Source organism: Crocuta crocuta, unplaced genomic scaffold (genome assembly GCF_008692635.1).
Source record: "Crocuta crocuta isolate KB4526 unplaced genomic scaffold, BGI_CrCroc_1.0 scaffold338, whole genome shotgun sequence".
In the NCBI taxonomy this organism is placed as follows: domain Eukaryota; kingdom Metazoa; phylum Chordata; class Mammalia; order Carnivora; family Hyaenidae; genus Crocuta; species Crocuta crocuta.
Window position 1 is genome coordinate 1,254,771 of NW_027529183.1, and position 16,936 is coordinate 1,271,706.

A 16,936-nucleotide genomic window follows, 5' to 3' on the forward strand; every position below is an offset into this window, starting at 1 on the left:
GTAATTTAAGGCAGGGATGATTCATGCATTTAATAGACACAGAGCCCTGACAGTGAGTCAGGCAGGTTGCTAAGAACTGACTATGCACTGGAGGTGATCTCTACCTCCAGTGAGTTGGCAGCTTAGCAATGAGTGGTACTGATCTGTGTTTAATTGCGCATTGCTCGCTTAGTTTCCCTCCACGACGGAAGGCCCTGTGAGGGCAGAGAAGATGACCGAGCTGTTTGCCAGTTTATCCCCAGTGCCTGATTCTGCGTCTGGCACACGAGAGGAGCTTAACAGCTCTGCTTAATAAATGAGCGTGTTTATCCACCACCTGCCTTGTGCTGAGCACAGCGCAATAGTGTCAGGAAGGGCTAGAGGAGGTTCGTCACATTGCCCACAGCCTTCTGGAACGTACCAGCTCTTCTTACCCCTAAGACGCTCTGTTGATCACTTTAGGAAAAATGAAACAACTGCTTTTAACTTCAAATCACCAAAGCTCTATTCTTGATGTGTTTTCAAACTTTGATGCAAAATGTACCATTTCTAAGGAATGGAGGAGTCCTTAGTCACCGACTGGTAAAAAGTTAACCGTGACAAAAATGGCTTCCATTTATTGAAACATTATTTACTGATCACCCTATACCACGACCACTGCACGTTTGTAAGATGATTTTAGGTAGCATGTAGACTGACCTAAAATTTTTGTTAGATATGAATTCATTTTATGTGCTTTAGGGAAAAGTGTGACAGCATCAATGATTTCATGGATATTATGAATATAGTTTAGAAGGAGGCTAAGTTCCCCCCACCCCCAAATAACCGGATTTAAAGAGTTTAATGAAAAACTACGTTAAGTGTATAATGGTACCGGTGTCACCTGCGTATGACAAGAACATGAAGGCGGTGTGCAAGATCTGAGGGCTTGGGACCATCCTGTATGATCTCACAGATACCTAAAAACTTGGGGAGGAAGGCCAGGAGGAACAGGGCCACCATGTGGGGGGTGGGCTGTGGAGTAAGACCCCAGGGTTCAAATTCCGCTGTCCTACTTATTTCATTCTCTGAGCTCAAGCAGACCTCTCCAAGTTTCGGCTCCCTCATCTGCAAAATGCGATAAAACTATCCACTTTGCCATGGCAGAACCTAGATTCAAACACAGGGCTCTTTGACACCAAAGCCAGCCCATTGCCCCTCCTACACTGGCACGTGGTTTTATCACATGGGACAATTTGAATGGTTAAGAGGAGCTGCCTGTGACACCGAGTTAACACGTATTTGAGGCCGCTTGAGAAAAGCGACACATGGCTAGAAGATGTCCGCCTTCGTATGTGTCCCCTGCGTGGCGCTCGCTGACTGTCTCCCACTGCCCCAGCGACCAGCTCTCAAAAGACCAAGTCAATGGGAATCAGCATGAAGTGCAGTGAGAATGTGATTTAACCCAATCAATCGTTTTCATTGTACATTTTCTTCTTTATATTACCACCAATGCTAAGAGAGACATACCGTCATTTAAGAGTAAGACTTCCCCTTTAAAACTAACATAGGTTGTATAAAGTGGTTTACAGTAATCAAATGTTATGTACCTCTCCAGTTACCTTCTACTTAAGGCCACCTAAATATTTCAGTAAACAGCAGGCGTCAAATTTTCTGAAAAAAGAGAATGAGAAGAAACAACATATATATTTTTTAATGTTTATTTGTTTTTGAGAGAGAGAGAGAGAGCATGAGCAGGGGGAGGATCAGAGAGAGAGAGACACACAAATCTGAAGCAGGCTCCAGGCTCCAAGCTATCAGCACAGAACCTGATGCAGGGCTTGAACTCACAGACTGAAAGATCATGACCTGAGCCGAGGTCGGACGCTCAACCAACTGAGCTACCCAGGTGCCCCGAGAAGAAACAATCTTTTTAAGAATTTTAATTCCACTAGGCATACAGAGCTACATTAGTTTCAGATATACAATATAGTGATTCGACAATTCTATACATTCTTCAGTGCTTCTCATAATAAGGGTGCTCATCTCCTTCACCCATAAGAAGAAACAATGTGGGCATCTACCCCAGCTACCATAGACTGATCTTCACCAGCTGTTGGCTGATTCTTCTCCCAACTGTTGAAGTTCTCAAAAGCAAAGGATGTGTGTAAGACAAGCTGAGCCTCCCCAGGTGTTTGCTTCAGTATAAGGAAAGGGCAAAGACACTACCACCATCGGATCAGCAGCCTTCTTTTTTTTTTTTTTTTTTAATAGTTTATTGTCAAATTAGTTTCCACATAACACTCAGTGCTCATCCCCACAAGTGTCCTCCTCCATGCCCATCCCCCCCTCCCCCCACATCCATCAGTCCTCAGTTTTTGTCAGCATTCAAGAGTCTCTCATGGTTTGCTTCTCTCCCTTTCCCCCACCATTTCTGCCCTTCTTCTCCCCCTTGTTCCTCCGTCAAGTTCCTCCTAATCCTCCTATACGTGCAAACATATGATATTTGTTGATCAGCAGCCTTCTGAAGGCATGGAACGTTGGCCCCACAAGGCCACAGACTCCACCTCTCCTGCACTGTAGCCGCTTTCTGCGGACAATTCTCGTTCGGTCCGGCCATCGTCTTGGTACTCATCAAACCATCTGCCATGGGAAGAGAGAAGATAATTCATATGAGAGAATTTGAAGAAGGCACATTGCTTTGTACTGAAAATAAAATATGGAAAGGATTTAAAGAAGCTTTCCAGGAGAAGCACAGAAATTTTAAAGACTATTTAAGATTCCACGAAATACCAATGATCTTTCAGAGAGTAACTTCAGCAGACCTTCGTCCTACAGTCTGGTTGGAAGGTTACACTGCTTTATCCTGACATGTGAGATTTTAGGAACGTCCCATGGTAACTTTACGTATACTCTAATATCTCATAAAATCTGTAAACACTTTTCCTTTGAGATCCCCTTAGTGGAAGCCTTTATTTCTCTCCTTTTGTGTGACTGGTAGGTGTAGACAGTGGCTAAAACCTCAGACTCTAGAATAGCACTCTTTAAGAGAAATCTAACAAAGCCGTGTATGTAAGAACAGTAAAAATAAAAAGGGTAAAATTAATATTTATCATTTTAATACACATAAAAGATGTGAGTGCTTGTTCCCCTCCTCATCCCCAACTCATATGTTGAATCTTCGTTGGAGGTTCTTCAAGGCATGTGGTCCCTCCTGAATGGGACTAATGCTTTTATAAACAAGGCTCCAGAGAGAGCCCCCGCTCCTTCCACCCCGCGAGAACATAGCAGGTGGAGGGCCTTTGTCAGAACCCAACCCCGCAGGCATCCTGATCTCTTCCAGCTTCCAGAACTGTGAGAAACAACTGTGTGGTGTTTAAGCCGTCCGGCCGGTGGCATTTTGTTACAGCAGCCTGAACAGACGAATACGTTCTTGTCCATTCTGCATCTGTGATCTCTGATATGTACCTCACACTTACATCACATCTCAGCTAGGAACAGGAGCGGTTCGAGACTTCAACAGACACGTAGCTGGTGGCTCCCGCATGGGCCGGTGCTGTTCTAGACATAGGCGCACCTCGAGCGGAATGCTGACCCCACTGATCCCGATTGGGTGAGAAACTTCATCTCTGGGCTCCTCGGCTTCCTCAGCTGTGAACCACAAGTATCTCAGAGCCAAGTGGAGGTCGGCTGCGAGGAGCAGAGGAGCCCCTGGGTGAAGCTCTGACCGCACCGTGGAGCCCATTCCTTGGCACGAGTGCGCCACATGCTGGGGACGGGCACTCCTTGATTGTCTCCCGGACAAACAGAAGACAGGTGTGTAAACCTCAGAGGGCCCACAACCGAGTAAATACCCTCTACGTTTGCTTTTTTCATTCCACAATAAAGCCCTAAATAATTTCCTTTCCAGAGACTGTTCTCTTCTTAGAAGTAGGAGGGGACTTGAGTTTAAATGGCAAAGCAATGCTGGGAAAACTAGCAAAACCTGTGTTTTCTAAACACCCACAATCTCAGTAGAATTTCTAACAAATCAGCTTTATAGTGAACTGAGTACTTTGCACAGGGGCCTCTTCCTTAGAGGGTAACGCATAAAATCCTGCTGACAAAATGAGAGCAGTAGATTGAGAGACGCCAAATTAAAATTCCCCAAAGGGTCCAAGGGACCGAGAGACCAAGAGACCCCACTCTGACTGTGACCCCACCTGCTGACTCGTCTATGACTTATGCATATCGTTTCATCTCTTCCGGTGACATTTTTCTCATCTGTCAGTGAGCTGTGAGACTAAATGTTGGGTTATTTTTAATTTTCTTTAACATTTATTTATTTTTGAGAGACAGAGTGTGAGCAGGGGAGGGGAGAGACAGAGAGGGAAACACAGAATTCAAAACAGGCTCCAGCCTCCGAGCTGTCACCCCAGAGCCTGACGCGGGGCTCGAACTCACGACCCGCAAGATCATGACCAAGTTGGCCGCTTAACCGACTGAGCCACCCAGGTACCCTGAGACTAAATGTTTTATGGTTTCTTCACCTATAAGGGAAAATAGAAAAAAAATGTCTCTCTTTCCTCACTTATGTAACCAAGGGCCCTCAGTAGGAATGTACAAGGGAAACTTAATACTCTTACAGTTCAGTTGATGATAACAGGGCAATGGTATGTCTTTGTGCAGTATTTAATGTGATGTAGTTTAATGCAGATAAAACATTTTAGTATCTTCATTTGTATTATTTTTTTCCTTACAAATCCAATTTCCAAGGCTTGTAATTATTCCAAAATGCTGGCAGGCCCTAAAGAAAGAAGTCACCTTCATCTTGACTTCTACTCCTTTGTATTGCTGGTAAAATTAATTTCAGCTCTGAGCAGGATAGGACTATTATCATCTGTTCTGGATGATTCTTGATTTTTAAAATTTATAAAACTACAAACCTTTTATTTGCTCCTTGTATTATTCCATAGTTACCACAGCATAGAGAACAATAAAAGTATGTTGTATAATATTTTAAAAAAATTTTTAATGTTTATTTATTTTGGGGAGATAGAGAAAGAGGGACAGAGCATGAGTGGGGCAGGGGCAGAGAACGAGGGAGACAGAATTTGAAGCAGGCTCCAGGGTCCGTCAGCACAGAGCCCGACACGGGACTCGAACTCACGAACCGTGAGATCATGACCTGAGCCGAAGTCGGACAGTTAACCGACTGACCCACCCAAGTGCCCCTGTATGTTGTATAATATTAAGCATATCTTCATAGGATAGCAAATATCTAGATGTGATAGAGAACCCAATGTGGTATATATGCTAGCCAACAGAGTAGCCACTAACCATCTGTGTCTACCGAGAATTTGAAATGTGGCTAGTATAACCCAGGAGCTGAAGTTTTAATTTTGTTTGATTTTAATTACTTGACATGTATTAGCTATATGTAGCTAGCGGCTGCCCTATTGGACTATGTATATCTAGATTTTTAAAGATAAAAGTTAGTAGATTATTTGGAGACTTCTAAATACGTGACATACGATCTAGAAATACGTGAGCTTTTTGACTTCATTTGCATGTCTGGCCCTGTATCTAAGGCTTTCGTTAATTCAAAATTGCTTCTATTACTGTAACATTTATCATCATGGAGCTGCTAATAATTACGAGACACTTTTGCAATTACTTTACGTACACTGTGTGAAGGCTTCAAACAACACTGCAAAATAGGTGTTATTATTGCTAGTTTACATCAGAACAAATCGAAGCTTCCAGAGCTAGTCAGGGAAGGAGTTGTGATTCAAAGCCAGTTCAGAAAAACTTCAAGCATTGCTCTTTTCATTCCCCATTATTAATAAAAAAAAATTCTTGCACAAAATAAAAATACAGGGTCTCTTTCCAGAGCTTGAACGTTATACAATGGCAGTAACTACTATGACACAAACACATTTTATATGGATGTGTGTTAAGAAAACAAACAGACAATCACAGAAGTGTTACCCATTTTGTTCATACAGAACGCAACTCCTTATTAAGTTTCAAAAGAATCGCTAGTTCCTGGACTCCAACTGTTGTAAGGGAAAGCCCACTCCATCTTTCTGACTGGGTTTCTCTGTCTCTGAAAGCGTGTACAACACTTCAGGAGGCAGTACAAACACCTGCTAAACCCAGAGCACACCCAGCTCTCTGGCTTCACTTAGTACCACATCGTTCCTGCCTTAGCTTCGCATGAACTGGGAGCTCCTTCAAACAAGGATGCTTCATTTTTTTATCTCTATATATCCAGGACTTGACACAGGGTCCAATACCTGGGAGGCAGGCAAGGTTTCTGCATGCATCAATGGATGAACAAATGGATGAACACAATGCATGAGTTCTTTAGGTTCAAGGAATGTGCAATCACATAGACATCCACTTTGGCACATGAGCTCTCACACAGGCCTCTATCACGGCCCTTCAAATGTTAATGTTCATTCTCAAGTGGGCATCTACTAAGTCCTTTCAGGCAAGGACCATATCCTGTTAAAGGATCCAGCCTTTTTGCTGGAGCTCTTTATCGACCCCACTCCTTGATATGATAGGTGGTTAATTACTATTTGTACAATGACTAAATGAATGAATCAATATATTCTATAGATTAATTAATAACGCGGGGCAATTAGTTTTGTAATTTCTACTCGTAGTGCACTTTGCTTTAGGATGTATTTGATATTCATAACAACTTTCAAAAATAGGTAGATCTGATTTAAACAGTTTTATCATAAAATTTCTGGTGGGCAGGAGTTAAGATGGCAGAGTAGGAAGGGGACCCTGGGTTTATCTGTGCCTCAAACGCAGCGAGATCAACATCAAACCATTCTGAATACCTAGGAAATCAATCCAAGGATTAACAGAACAACCTGCATAATCAGATTGAAAGGATGCAGCAGGCACAGGTTCAGTGAGATGAATGGGGGAGAGAAGAACTGAGGTGCCACAGAGAGGAGGGAGCCATTTTCCTGGAGAGGAGAAAGACAGAGGGAGAGAGAGAGAGAGCAGTGCGTGGGGTTTGAACAAGAAAACACTCCCCCTGAGAGCACCTAGAGAGAGCGCATGAAAACATGTGCAGGGGACTGCACGAGAAAACCATTCTCCAAAATCACTGATTGGGGTTAAAGGAGAGGGTTTCAAAAATGCCAGGTTTTTATAAACAGCAGAGCAGAGAGCCTAAAGTTTCAGAGGTCAGCGCCTGGTGATGCTCCAGTGAGAAAGCAGGGCAGAGCCCTGGGGGTGGTCGCCATGCTGTCTGAGGACCCCCTGGGTCGCTTGGGGAGAGGCACTTCTCTGCTTTCAGTGCACTTGGTAGAGGTGATAGGGTCTTTCTGGGCACCATTAGCCCACCAACCACAATGAGCTAAACAGCGCCATCAAGTGGAGAATGGAGCCGTTTCACCAAGCTTTATTTCCGGCACCCTTTCAGGTACATCTCCACTAGGGCAAGTTGACCTGAGAACAGAGCAGCAGGCCCCTCCCCCAAGAAGACTAGCACAAATCCCTTCCATGAGCTTAGTTTACTGACAACAAACTGCTGCAAAGTTTCAGCTCTAGGGGATACTGGACCTAGCTTTATGTGGGTTTTTTGTTCCTTCAGTTTTTTTTTTTTTTTGATTCTTTTTTTTTTTGTTATTGTTTTCTTTTCTTTTGTTTCTTGGATATAGAAAGAGCAAAATGTACTATTTTACTTTATTATTATTTTATTATTTTTTTCTAATTTTTTTCCTCTTCTTCTCGCTTTTATTTTTGTCAAGCTTCTCTTAATAAGCAGACCAAAACACACCTAGGATCTAGCTTCCTTTATTCGATTTTAAAATTTTAAAATTTTAATTTCATTCTGTTATTGTTTTTTGTTCTTCCTCCAAAATGACAAGACAAAAGAATTCACCTCAAAAGAAAGAACAGGAGGAAATGACATCCAGAGATTTAATCAATGCAGATATAAGTAAGATGTATGAACTAGAATTTAAAACAATGATTATAAGAATGCTAGCTGAGCTTGAAAAAAAGCATAGCGGACACCAGATAAAAGAAATAAAGTGTAGGCAGGCTGAAATTAAACATGCTATAACTGAAATACAAACCCGAATGGAGGCCATGAAAACAAAGATGGATGAGGCAAAGGAGTGAATGAGCCATACAGAAGATAAAATTATGTAAAATAATGAAGCTGAAAAGAAGAGGGAAACAAAGTTCTGTGATCATGAAGGCAGATGTAGGGAAGTACATTTATAGTGATTTATTAAAATGTAAATAATGTTTGTATCATAGGAGTCCCAGAAGATGAAGAGAGACAAAAAGGGTCAGAAGGTTTATGTGACCAAATTAAAGCTGAAAACTTCCCTAGTCTGGGAAAGGACACAGACATCAAAACTCAAAAAAGCACAGAGAACTCTCATTAAATTCAATAAAAGCTGGCCATTGCCAAGACATATCATAGTCAAATTCACAAAATACACAGACAAGGAAAGAATCCTAAAAGCGGCAAGGGAAAAAGTCCGTAACCTGCAGTGGAAAACAGATCAGGGTCCTACCAGTTCCGTCCACAGAAACTTGGCTGGCCAGAGAGGGGTGTGGCAGGATACATTCGAAGTGCTGAGTGGGAAAAATATGCAGCCAAAAATATTCCATACCCGCAAGGCTACCATTCAGAACAGAAGGAGAGAGAAAGAGTTTCCCAGACAAACAAAAAACTAAAGGAAATGGTGGCCACTGACCCAGCCCTGCAAGAAATTGTATGGGGGAATCTCTGAATGGAAGAAAAAAGAAAAAAATCAACAAAGAATAGAAAGGACCAGAGAACATTACCAGAAATACCAATTCTATAGGTAACACAATGGCAATAAAACACCTTTCGATAATCACTCTGAATGTAAATGGACTAAATGCTCCAACTAAAAGACACAAGGTACCAGAATGTATAAAGAATAATCCATGTATATGCTGCCTAAAATAGATTCATTTTAGACCAAAAGACATCTCCAGCCAGAAAGTAAGGGAAGGGAGAATCATCTATCACGCTAATGGACATCAAAAGAAAGCTGGAGTACCCAAACTTATATCAGACAAACTAGATTTTAAAACAAAGATTGTAACAAGAGATGAAGAAGGGCATTATATTATAATTAGTCTATCAATCAAGATCTAACAATTGTAAATATTTATGCTCCCAACTTGAACACCCAAATTTATAAACCAATTAATAACAAACATAAAGAAATTCATTTATAATAATACAATAATAGTGGGGGGCTTTAACAACCCACTTACAGCAATGGACACATCCTCTAAGCAGAAAATCAACAAGAAAATAATAATGGCTTTGAGTGGCACACTGGAATGGATGGACTTACAGGCATATTCCGAACATTTCATCATAAAGCAGCAAAACACACATTCTTTTCAAGTGCACATGGAACATGCTCCAGAACAGACTACAAACTGGGTCATAAGTCAGCCCTCGATAAGTACAAAAAGATTGAGCTCATACCATGGATATTTTCAGATCAGAATGCAATGAAACTTGAAGTCGACCACAAGAAAACATTTGGAAAGCTCTCAAATACTTGGAGGTTACAGAACATACTACTGAAGATTGAACGGGTTAACTAGGAAATTAAAAAAGAAATTTAAAAAGCACATGGAAGACAATGACAATGAAAAAATGTTAGTCCAAATCCTTTTGGAGGCAGCAGAGGCGGTCCTAAGAGGGAAGTATATTGCAATTCAGGCCTATTTCAAGCGCAAGAAAGGTCCCAATATACAACCTAACCTCACACCTACAGGATCCAGAAAAGGAACAGCAAATAAAGCCTAAAGCCAGCAGAAGAAGGGAAATATTAAGGATTAGAGTGTAAATAAGTGATATAGAACCAAAAAGAGCAATAGAACAGATCAATGAAATGAAGAGCTGATTTTTTGAAAGAAGTAACAAAATTGATAACCCACTAGCCAGATTTATCAAAAAGAAAAGAGAAAGGATCCAATAGATAAAATCACAAATGAAAGAGGAGAGACCACAACCAACAACACAGAAATACAAATAATTATAAGAAAATACTATGGAAAGTTATACGCCAAAAAACCTGGGCAATCTCGAAGAAATGGACACGTTTCTAGAAACTCATAAACTACCAAAATTGAATGAAGAAGAAATAGAAAATTTGAACAGACTGATAACTAGCAAAGAAAATGAATCAGTATTCAAAAATCTCTCAACAAACAATAGTACTGGCCCAGATGGCTTCCAGGGGAATTCTATCAGATATTTAAAGAAGAGTTAATACCTATTCTCAAACTGTTTCAAAAAATAGAAATGGAAGGAAAACTTACAAACTCATGCTATGAAGCTGGGTATTAATTTGATTCCAAAGCCAGAAAAAAGACCCCCCTAAAAAGGAGAATTACAGGCCACTATCCTTGATGACCATAGAGGCAAGGATTCTCAACAAGATACTAGCAAATTAAATTCAACAATACATTAAAATAATTATTTGCCATGATCAACTGGGATTGATTCCTGGGCTGCAGAGCTGGTTCAGTATTCACAAATCAATCAATGTGAGACAGCACACTAATAAAAGAAAAGATAACAACCATATGATCCTGTTAATAGATGCAGAAAAAGCATTTGACAAAATACAGCATCCATTCTTGATAAAAACCCTCAACAAAGTAGGGACAGAAGGAACATACCTCAGTATCATAAAGGCTGTGTGTATACAAGAGACCCACAGCTAATATCATCCTCAATGGGGAAAAACTGAGAGCCTTTCCCCTACGGTCAGGAGCAAGACAAGGATTTCCACTCACCATTACTATTTAACATAGTACTAGAAGTCGTACCCTCCACAATAAGACAACAAAAAGAAATAAGAGGCACCCAAATTGACAAGGAAGAAGTCAAACTTTCACTATTGGCAGATGACATACTTGATGTAGAAAACCCAAAATACACCCCCCCCAAAATTGCTAGAACTAATACATGAATTCAGGAAAATTTCAGGATATAAAATCAACCTGAAGAAATCTGTTCCATTTCTTTTTCATTTTTAATGCTTATTTATTTTTGAGAGAGAGAGAGAGAGACAGAGTGCGAGTAGGGGAGGAGCAGAGAGAGAGCGAGGGAGACACAGAATCTGAAGCAGGTTCCAGGCTCTGAGCTGTCAGCCCCGACATGGGGCTCGAACTCACAGACTATGAGATCATGACCTGAGCCAAAGGCAGACGCTAACCAATTGAGCCACCCAGGCCCCCCAACCTGTTCCATTTCTATGTATCAATGATGAAGCAGTAGGAAAAGAAATTAAGGAATTGATCTCATTTGCAATTGCAGCAAAACAATTAGATATCTAGTAATGAACCCAACCAAATAGGTAAAATATCTGTACTCTGAAAACTATAGAACACTTGTGAAAGAGGACAAAACTATGGAACACAACTGAAGAGGACACAAAGAAATAGAAAAGCATTCCAAAGCAGGAAAGAATAGGACAGGAAACCATTAAAATCCTAGAGAAGAACACAGGCAGGAATGTCTTTGAGTTCAGCAGGAGCAACTTCTTACTAGGCACATTGCCGAAGGCCAAGGGAAACAAAAGCAAACATAAACTATTGGGACTTCATCAAAATAAAAAGCTTCTGCACAGTGAAGGAAACAATCAGCAAAACTAAAAAGCAACTGACAGAATGGGAGAAGATATTTGCAAACTACATCTCTGCTAATAGGTTATACCCAAAATCTATAAAGAACTTAGCAAACTCAACACCTCCCAAAAATAAATGGGCAAAGTTATTTTTAACTTTGTTAAAAAATGGGCAAAAGACATGAATAGACAGTTCTCCAAAAAAGACATCCAGATGGCTAACAGACACATGTAAAGATGCTCAACATCACTCATCATCAGGCAAATACAAATCAAATCCATGATGAGATACCACTTCACATCTGTCAGAATGGCTAAAACTAACAATACGAGAAACAACAGGCTTGGAGAGGATGCAGAGAGAGAGGAGCCTTCTTGGACTGTTGGTGTGTATGTACGATATATATATATGTATACATACACAAACACACACACATATATATACATACATATAATGGAATATTACTTGGCCATCAAAAAAGAATGAAATCTTGGCCATTTGCAATGACATGGATGGAGTTAGAATGTATTATGCTAAGCAAAATAAGTCGATCAGAGAAAGAGAAATGCCATATGATTTCACTTATATGTAGAATTTAAGAAACAAAACATATGGGAAGTGGGGGGAAGAGAAGAGAGAGAAACAAAGCACAAGAGACTTAATGATATAGAACAAACTGTGAGCTGACGAAGGGAGGTGGTGGGAGATGGGCTAGATGGGTGATGGGTATTAGGGAGCACTTGTTGGGATGAGCACTGGGTGTTGTATGTAAGTGACGAATCACTGAAATCTACTCCCGAAGTCAATTTTGCACCGTATGTTAGCTAAAATTTAATTTAAAAAAATAAAAATTTGAAAACTCAGAGAGTGTAAGTGATACACCTGTATGCAGCCTGTAGGTTACGGAGCTGCCCTTGCAGCTTGATTCTCCTAACTTATATCATATCTACTCCACATTAGAATAATGGTTTAGAATTCACTGCTCAGACACAAAACTTCATTTGAGCTTAAATGGTTCCAATGAGTTGTGAGGAACAGGAACTATTCCTATTTTACCTACGAAGGAACTGTACCTCATGGCAGTTGAGAGGAGCACCCCGGGTTTGCAGAACTAGCATCAAGAACCTCTTTTCTAAATCCTAAGCCAGTTTTCTTTCCATCTCACAGTGCTTATTCCAGAAGAGAAAAAATATTAAATAGTACAAGTAAAGGGAAAATTTCTAGCGCTGATAAGGAACAGCCTGCTGAGGAGAGCAGGCCATCAGCTCTGGTATTCAAGGAGGGAGGGAGGAGACCAGATGGATAGGCAGGGCCAGAGGCGGAGCTTGCTGATGGCAGGCGGAAATGAATTGGACAGAGGGGAGTACGATTTCGCACCGTCGTGAGGAATTAAGTAACAGCATACCGACTGCATGGAAACAGCACCTCTTGATTGCCATCTTCCTCTTCGGACTTAACAACAACACTCTCGAGGAACCATCCATTACCTGTTTAAATTGACAAAGGAGATCATTTTGATTCTTTAGCATCAAATGTACTACATTGTGATTTTATTCAGAGACCTTCCAAATGTCCAAATTTGGGTACAAAACTACACACATCGAAATTATACCATAAGAGAAATGAAAGTGTGAGTATTCAGAGCAGTAGAGGCAAAGGAAAAGAGAAGGTTCCCTATCAGGGACACAAACCCTCTAAATTTTTTAAAAAGCATTTAAAGGCCAAGAGCAAAAATAAATAAATTCACATAAATTTATTTCAGTACATTATTTGTAGAAGATTAATATATTTAAATTTTTTAACATTTGTTCATTTTTTGAGAGACAGAGAGAAATGGTGAGTGGGGTAAGTACAGAGAGAGAGGGAGACACGGAATACGAAGCAGGTTCCAGGCTCTGAGCTGTCAGCACAAAGCCTGATGCCAGGCTGGAACTCATGAACCGCGAGATCATGACCTGAGCCAAAGTCTGCTGCTTAATTGACTGAGCCACACAGGTGCTCCTAGAGGATTGATATATTTAAATCATCATGTAAAGTCACAATAATTATCACTTTCAGTGGTGAAAATCTAGAAATTATCACAGATTACTGCATTTGTCAATGCAATTAAATAAAGAGAAAAGAGAAAGAAAGAAAAAAAGGAAGGAAAGGGAATGAAAAGTAGTAAGTGTTGGAAAAGAAGAAACAGAACTGTCATTACTCATGTATAATGTGACTTTCTAAATTAACAACCACAAGAAGCTGCAAAAGATAGTGAGAGATGAAAAAGAATAGTTACAAAATAAATGTGTAAAAGTCCATTACATTTCTATTGACCAGAAAAGAAGAGCTAAGAAGCATAACTCAACAAGAGCTACCATGTTGCATTGCTATAAAAATTTAAGAATGTAGGGATAAATCTAAAAACAGCTGTGGTGTAATTTATAGAAATATTATCTGAATGTCAAGAATAACAGCCAAGAAGACATAAATAAAGAGCTCTTCCATATTTGTGAGAGTACAGAAATTATAGAGATGTCAGTTTCTCTCAAGCTAATCTAAAATCGGAATATAATTAAATCAAACTCACCCTAGAGTTTTACAAGAAAATTGATAAGCGAATGATAAACCGTGTATGGATGTGTGAAGCCCGAGGCACTCCTGAATTAGGGTAAGGTAAGTGATTCATCCTTCCAATTATCGCTATTTATTATAAATCTATACTAATTAAGACAATAGAGAATTGGTGTTGGCATAGATAAAGTGACTGATGGAATGGGAGAAAGCACCCAGAATTGACCTATGCATCTACACAAACTCATTGCAGGAAGTCTCTGCTTTGCTCTTGGTGCAGAAGTGTATGAAGCACTGCTCGCTGGGAACACCATCTTCATCAAGGAAGAAAATGACGACTGTTCGCTTGTTAAACATTTTTGCCAAAACATCCCAAACCCCCTTACTGTTGGTTATAAATGGATAGGAAAATGAAAAAAATAGCAACACCAATATTTAGTACGCTGCATGAAAACATTAGAAACAGATTATTAAAAGGTGTAGTTCTTTGTTATAAAACAAAAAACACCTTATCAAGAGTAGTCTGAATGGTGCTTGCCTTCTTTCTCTCATCGCATAACTCGCAATAAAGAGCACACGTCTTTTCTACACCCTGGCAAATTGTCTAACTCCTGTCTAGGTTTCCATCAGCTTCCCATGTTTTACCCTCTGTGCTTCCAAGGTCATAAAATATCTCTGAGAGTTCCTTTAATGGAAAGTTTTTACCAACATCACCTCCTCTGGGACATGTTCAAACTTTCTGTCACCCTGATTTATGGTCATAAGTTCCTTAGGCTGCTTATCTAAAGTCTCAGATGGTGAGAGTTTCAATATCACCTCAGTCAGATGTTTCTTCTTGAACTCCATGTATGTTTGCTTTGAACTTCCTTCCCGGCATTACCACTTTTATTATTTTGATGTGCTTGTATCTTTGAACTGTACATTTTTATAAAATGTCAGATGGGTATATCACTGGGACGCAAGGAGTCAATACTACTACAAGCTTTGCTGTCTGTGCATGAATTGTGTGACAGACTGTGAAAGACATGAAATGGTTGGTCATGGGTGGAGATGTGCATCTGTTATGTACACAGTGATTTTGTGGGCTGAAGAGCTGACAGTGAAGGGTGTAGTTCCTTCAATTACAGTTAGTATATCGTGGCAACTGAAACTTGAACTATGTTGTTGAGGGACTTGTGTTAATTCATTGTCACTGAGGGGCGCCCAGGTGGCTCAGTCAGTTAAGCGTCCAACTTCAGCTCAGGTCATGATCTCGCGATCCGTGAGTTCAAGCCCCACGTTGGGCTCTTCACTGACAGACACTGTGTCTCCTCCTCTCTCTGCCCCTCCCCACCTCTCAAGAGTAAATAAATGTTAAAAATAAATAAATAAATCACTGTCACTGAAATTTGTGCATGCAGAAACCGTGCAAAGTAAAAACTGCCTATACTGAAAGATGACTTTGTAGAAAAGGAGAAGGAAAAGGTAGAATAGATGCTAAATCATTATGGTACAACTGCTTAGCCATGTGGGAAAAATAAAGTGAATGATATCCTTGTGTTATACACAGAAACCAACTACAGGTGGGTTAAGTATCTAAATCTTACAAACAAGACTTTATATTTCTATGTGTGTATATTTATATAAATATATACACATATATATGAATATCTATTTATCAATTATCTATCTCCGTCTATCTATAGGATACCCCATGGGTAGAGAAGTCTTTCTGAAGATATAAAATCTGATCATTAGAAAAAAATACCAAATTGTTAAATGGGAGAGACATTAAGATTAGAAATTTCAGTTTATCAAAATATACCACATGCTGACAAGATCCTGTGGTGGTAACTGCTCACTGCTGCCCCCTTCTCCCAGCGCTGCGATGCTAGAGCCTTTTTTCCTGGAAGGGCTTTGCAGCTGGAGCCAACCAGATACCTAATTTCTCAGTAACGGGATGTGACTGGAAGTAGTGTGGGCAGTTTCCACCTGACCTGCTTGAAAGACAGTTGTCAGGGATTTTCTCCCTTCTCCACGTGCTGTGACCAGCTCTGACCACGCAAAAGAGGAAGAGTTCTAGGTGGTGGTGTAATAACAAAATGCAAGGACGCTGGGTCCCTAATGCCTTGGCTAGAGCAGACCCATCATAACTACTCACTTTGGAACTGCTGCCATAGTGTGAAAAAAGCTTCTGTCTTTTTAAAACCTTTTTGAGCTGTTTTAAACTCTTTTAAAAGTTTTTTTTATTTTTCAGAGAGAGAGACAGAGTGTGAGTGGGGAGGGGCAGAGAGAGAGGGAGACACAGAATCCGAAGCAGGCTCCAGGCTCTGAGCCGTCAGCACAGAGCCCGACATGGAGCTCGAACTCACAAACTGCAAGGTCATAAACTGAGCCGAAGTTGGACACTCAGCCGACTGAGCACCCAGGTGCCCCCTGAGCAATTTTTAAAACAGACACGCTTTGCCTTTACCGTAAATATTATGGATAAGAACATGTATTTCTACAGAAGAGGAAATTCAATAGAGGAAGGAAGGGAGGGAAGGGAGGGAAGGAAGTGAGGGAGGGAGGAAAGGAGGAAAGAGAGAGAGAGGGAGGAAGGGAGGGAGGAAAGAAGGACACGAGCTAACTCACAGTTCATAAGAATCAGGGAAATGCAAATTAGGAGCGCAGTGAGGGAACTTATTACACAATGTACATTATTACTGTACAACTCCAGTGTGCCAGGTGTCTGTGAGACTATGACCCAAAAGAAATTCTTACACGCTGTAGCTAAAACTTAGTAAAATCACTTTTG

General features: G+C 40.5%; 1 protein-coding gene across 1 annotated transcript in view; it reads right to left on the reverse strand.

Annotated features, from left to right (window-relative positions):
• Window positions 1–2,456: 2,456 nt before the first annotated feature.
• LOC144226736 (lipoxygenase homology domain-containing protein 1-like) overlaps window positions 2,457–16,936 on the reverse strand; it is a gene marked incomplete at its 5' end in the record, with an annotated part of 224,823 nt that continues 210,343 nt past the window's right edge. The window contains 2 exon segments of the mRNA XM_077758257.1: window positions 2,457–2,601; window positions 13,013–13,094. Of these exon segments, the coding sequence (XP_077614383.1) occupies window positions 2,472–2,601; window positions 13,013–13,094 (212 nt within the window).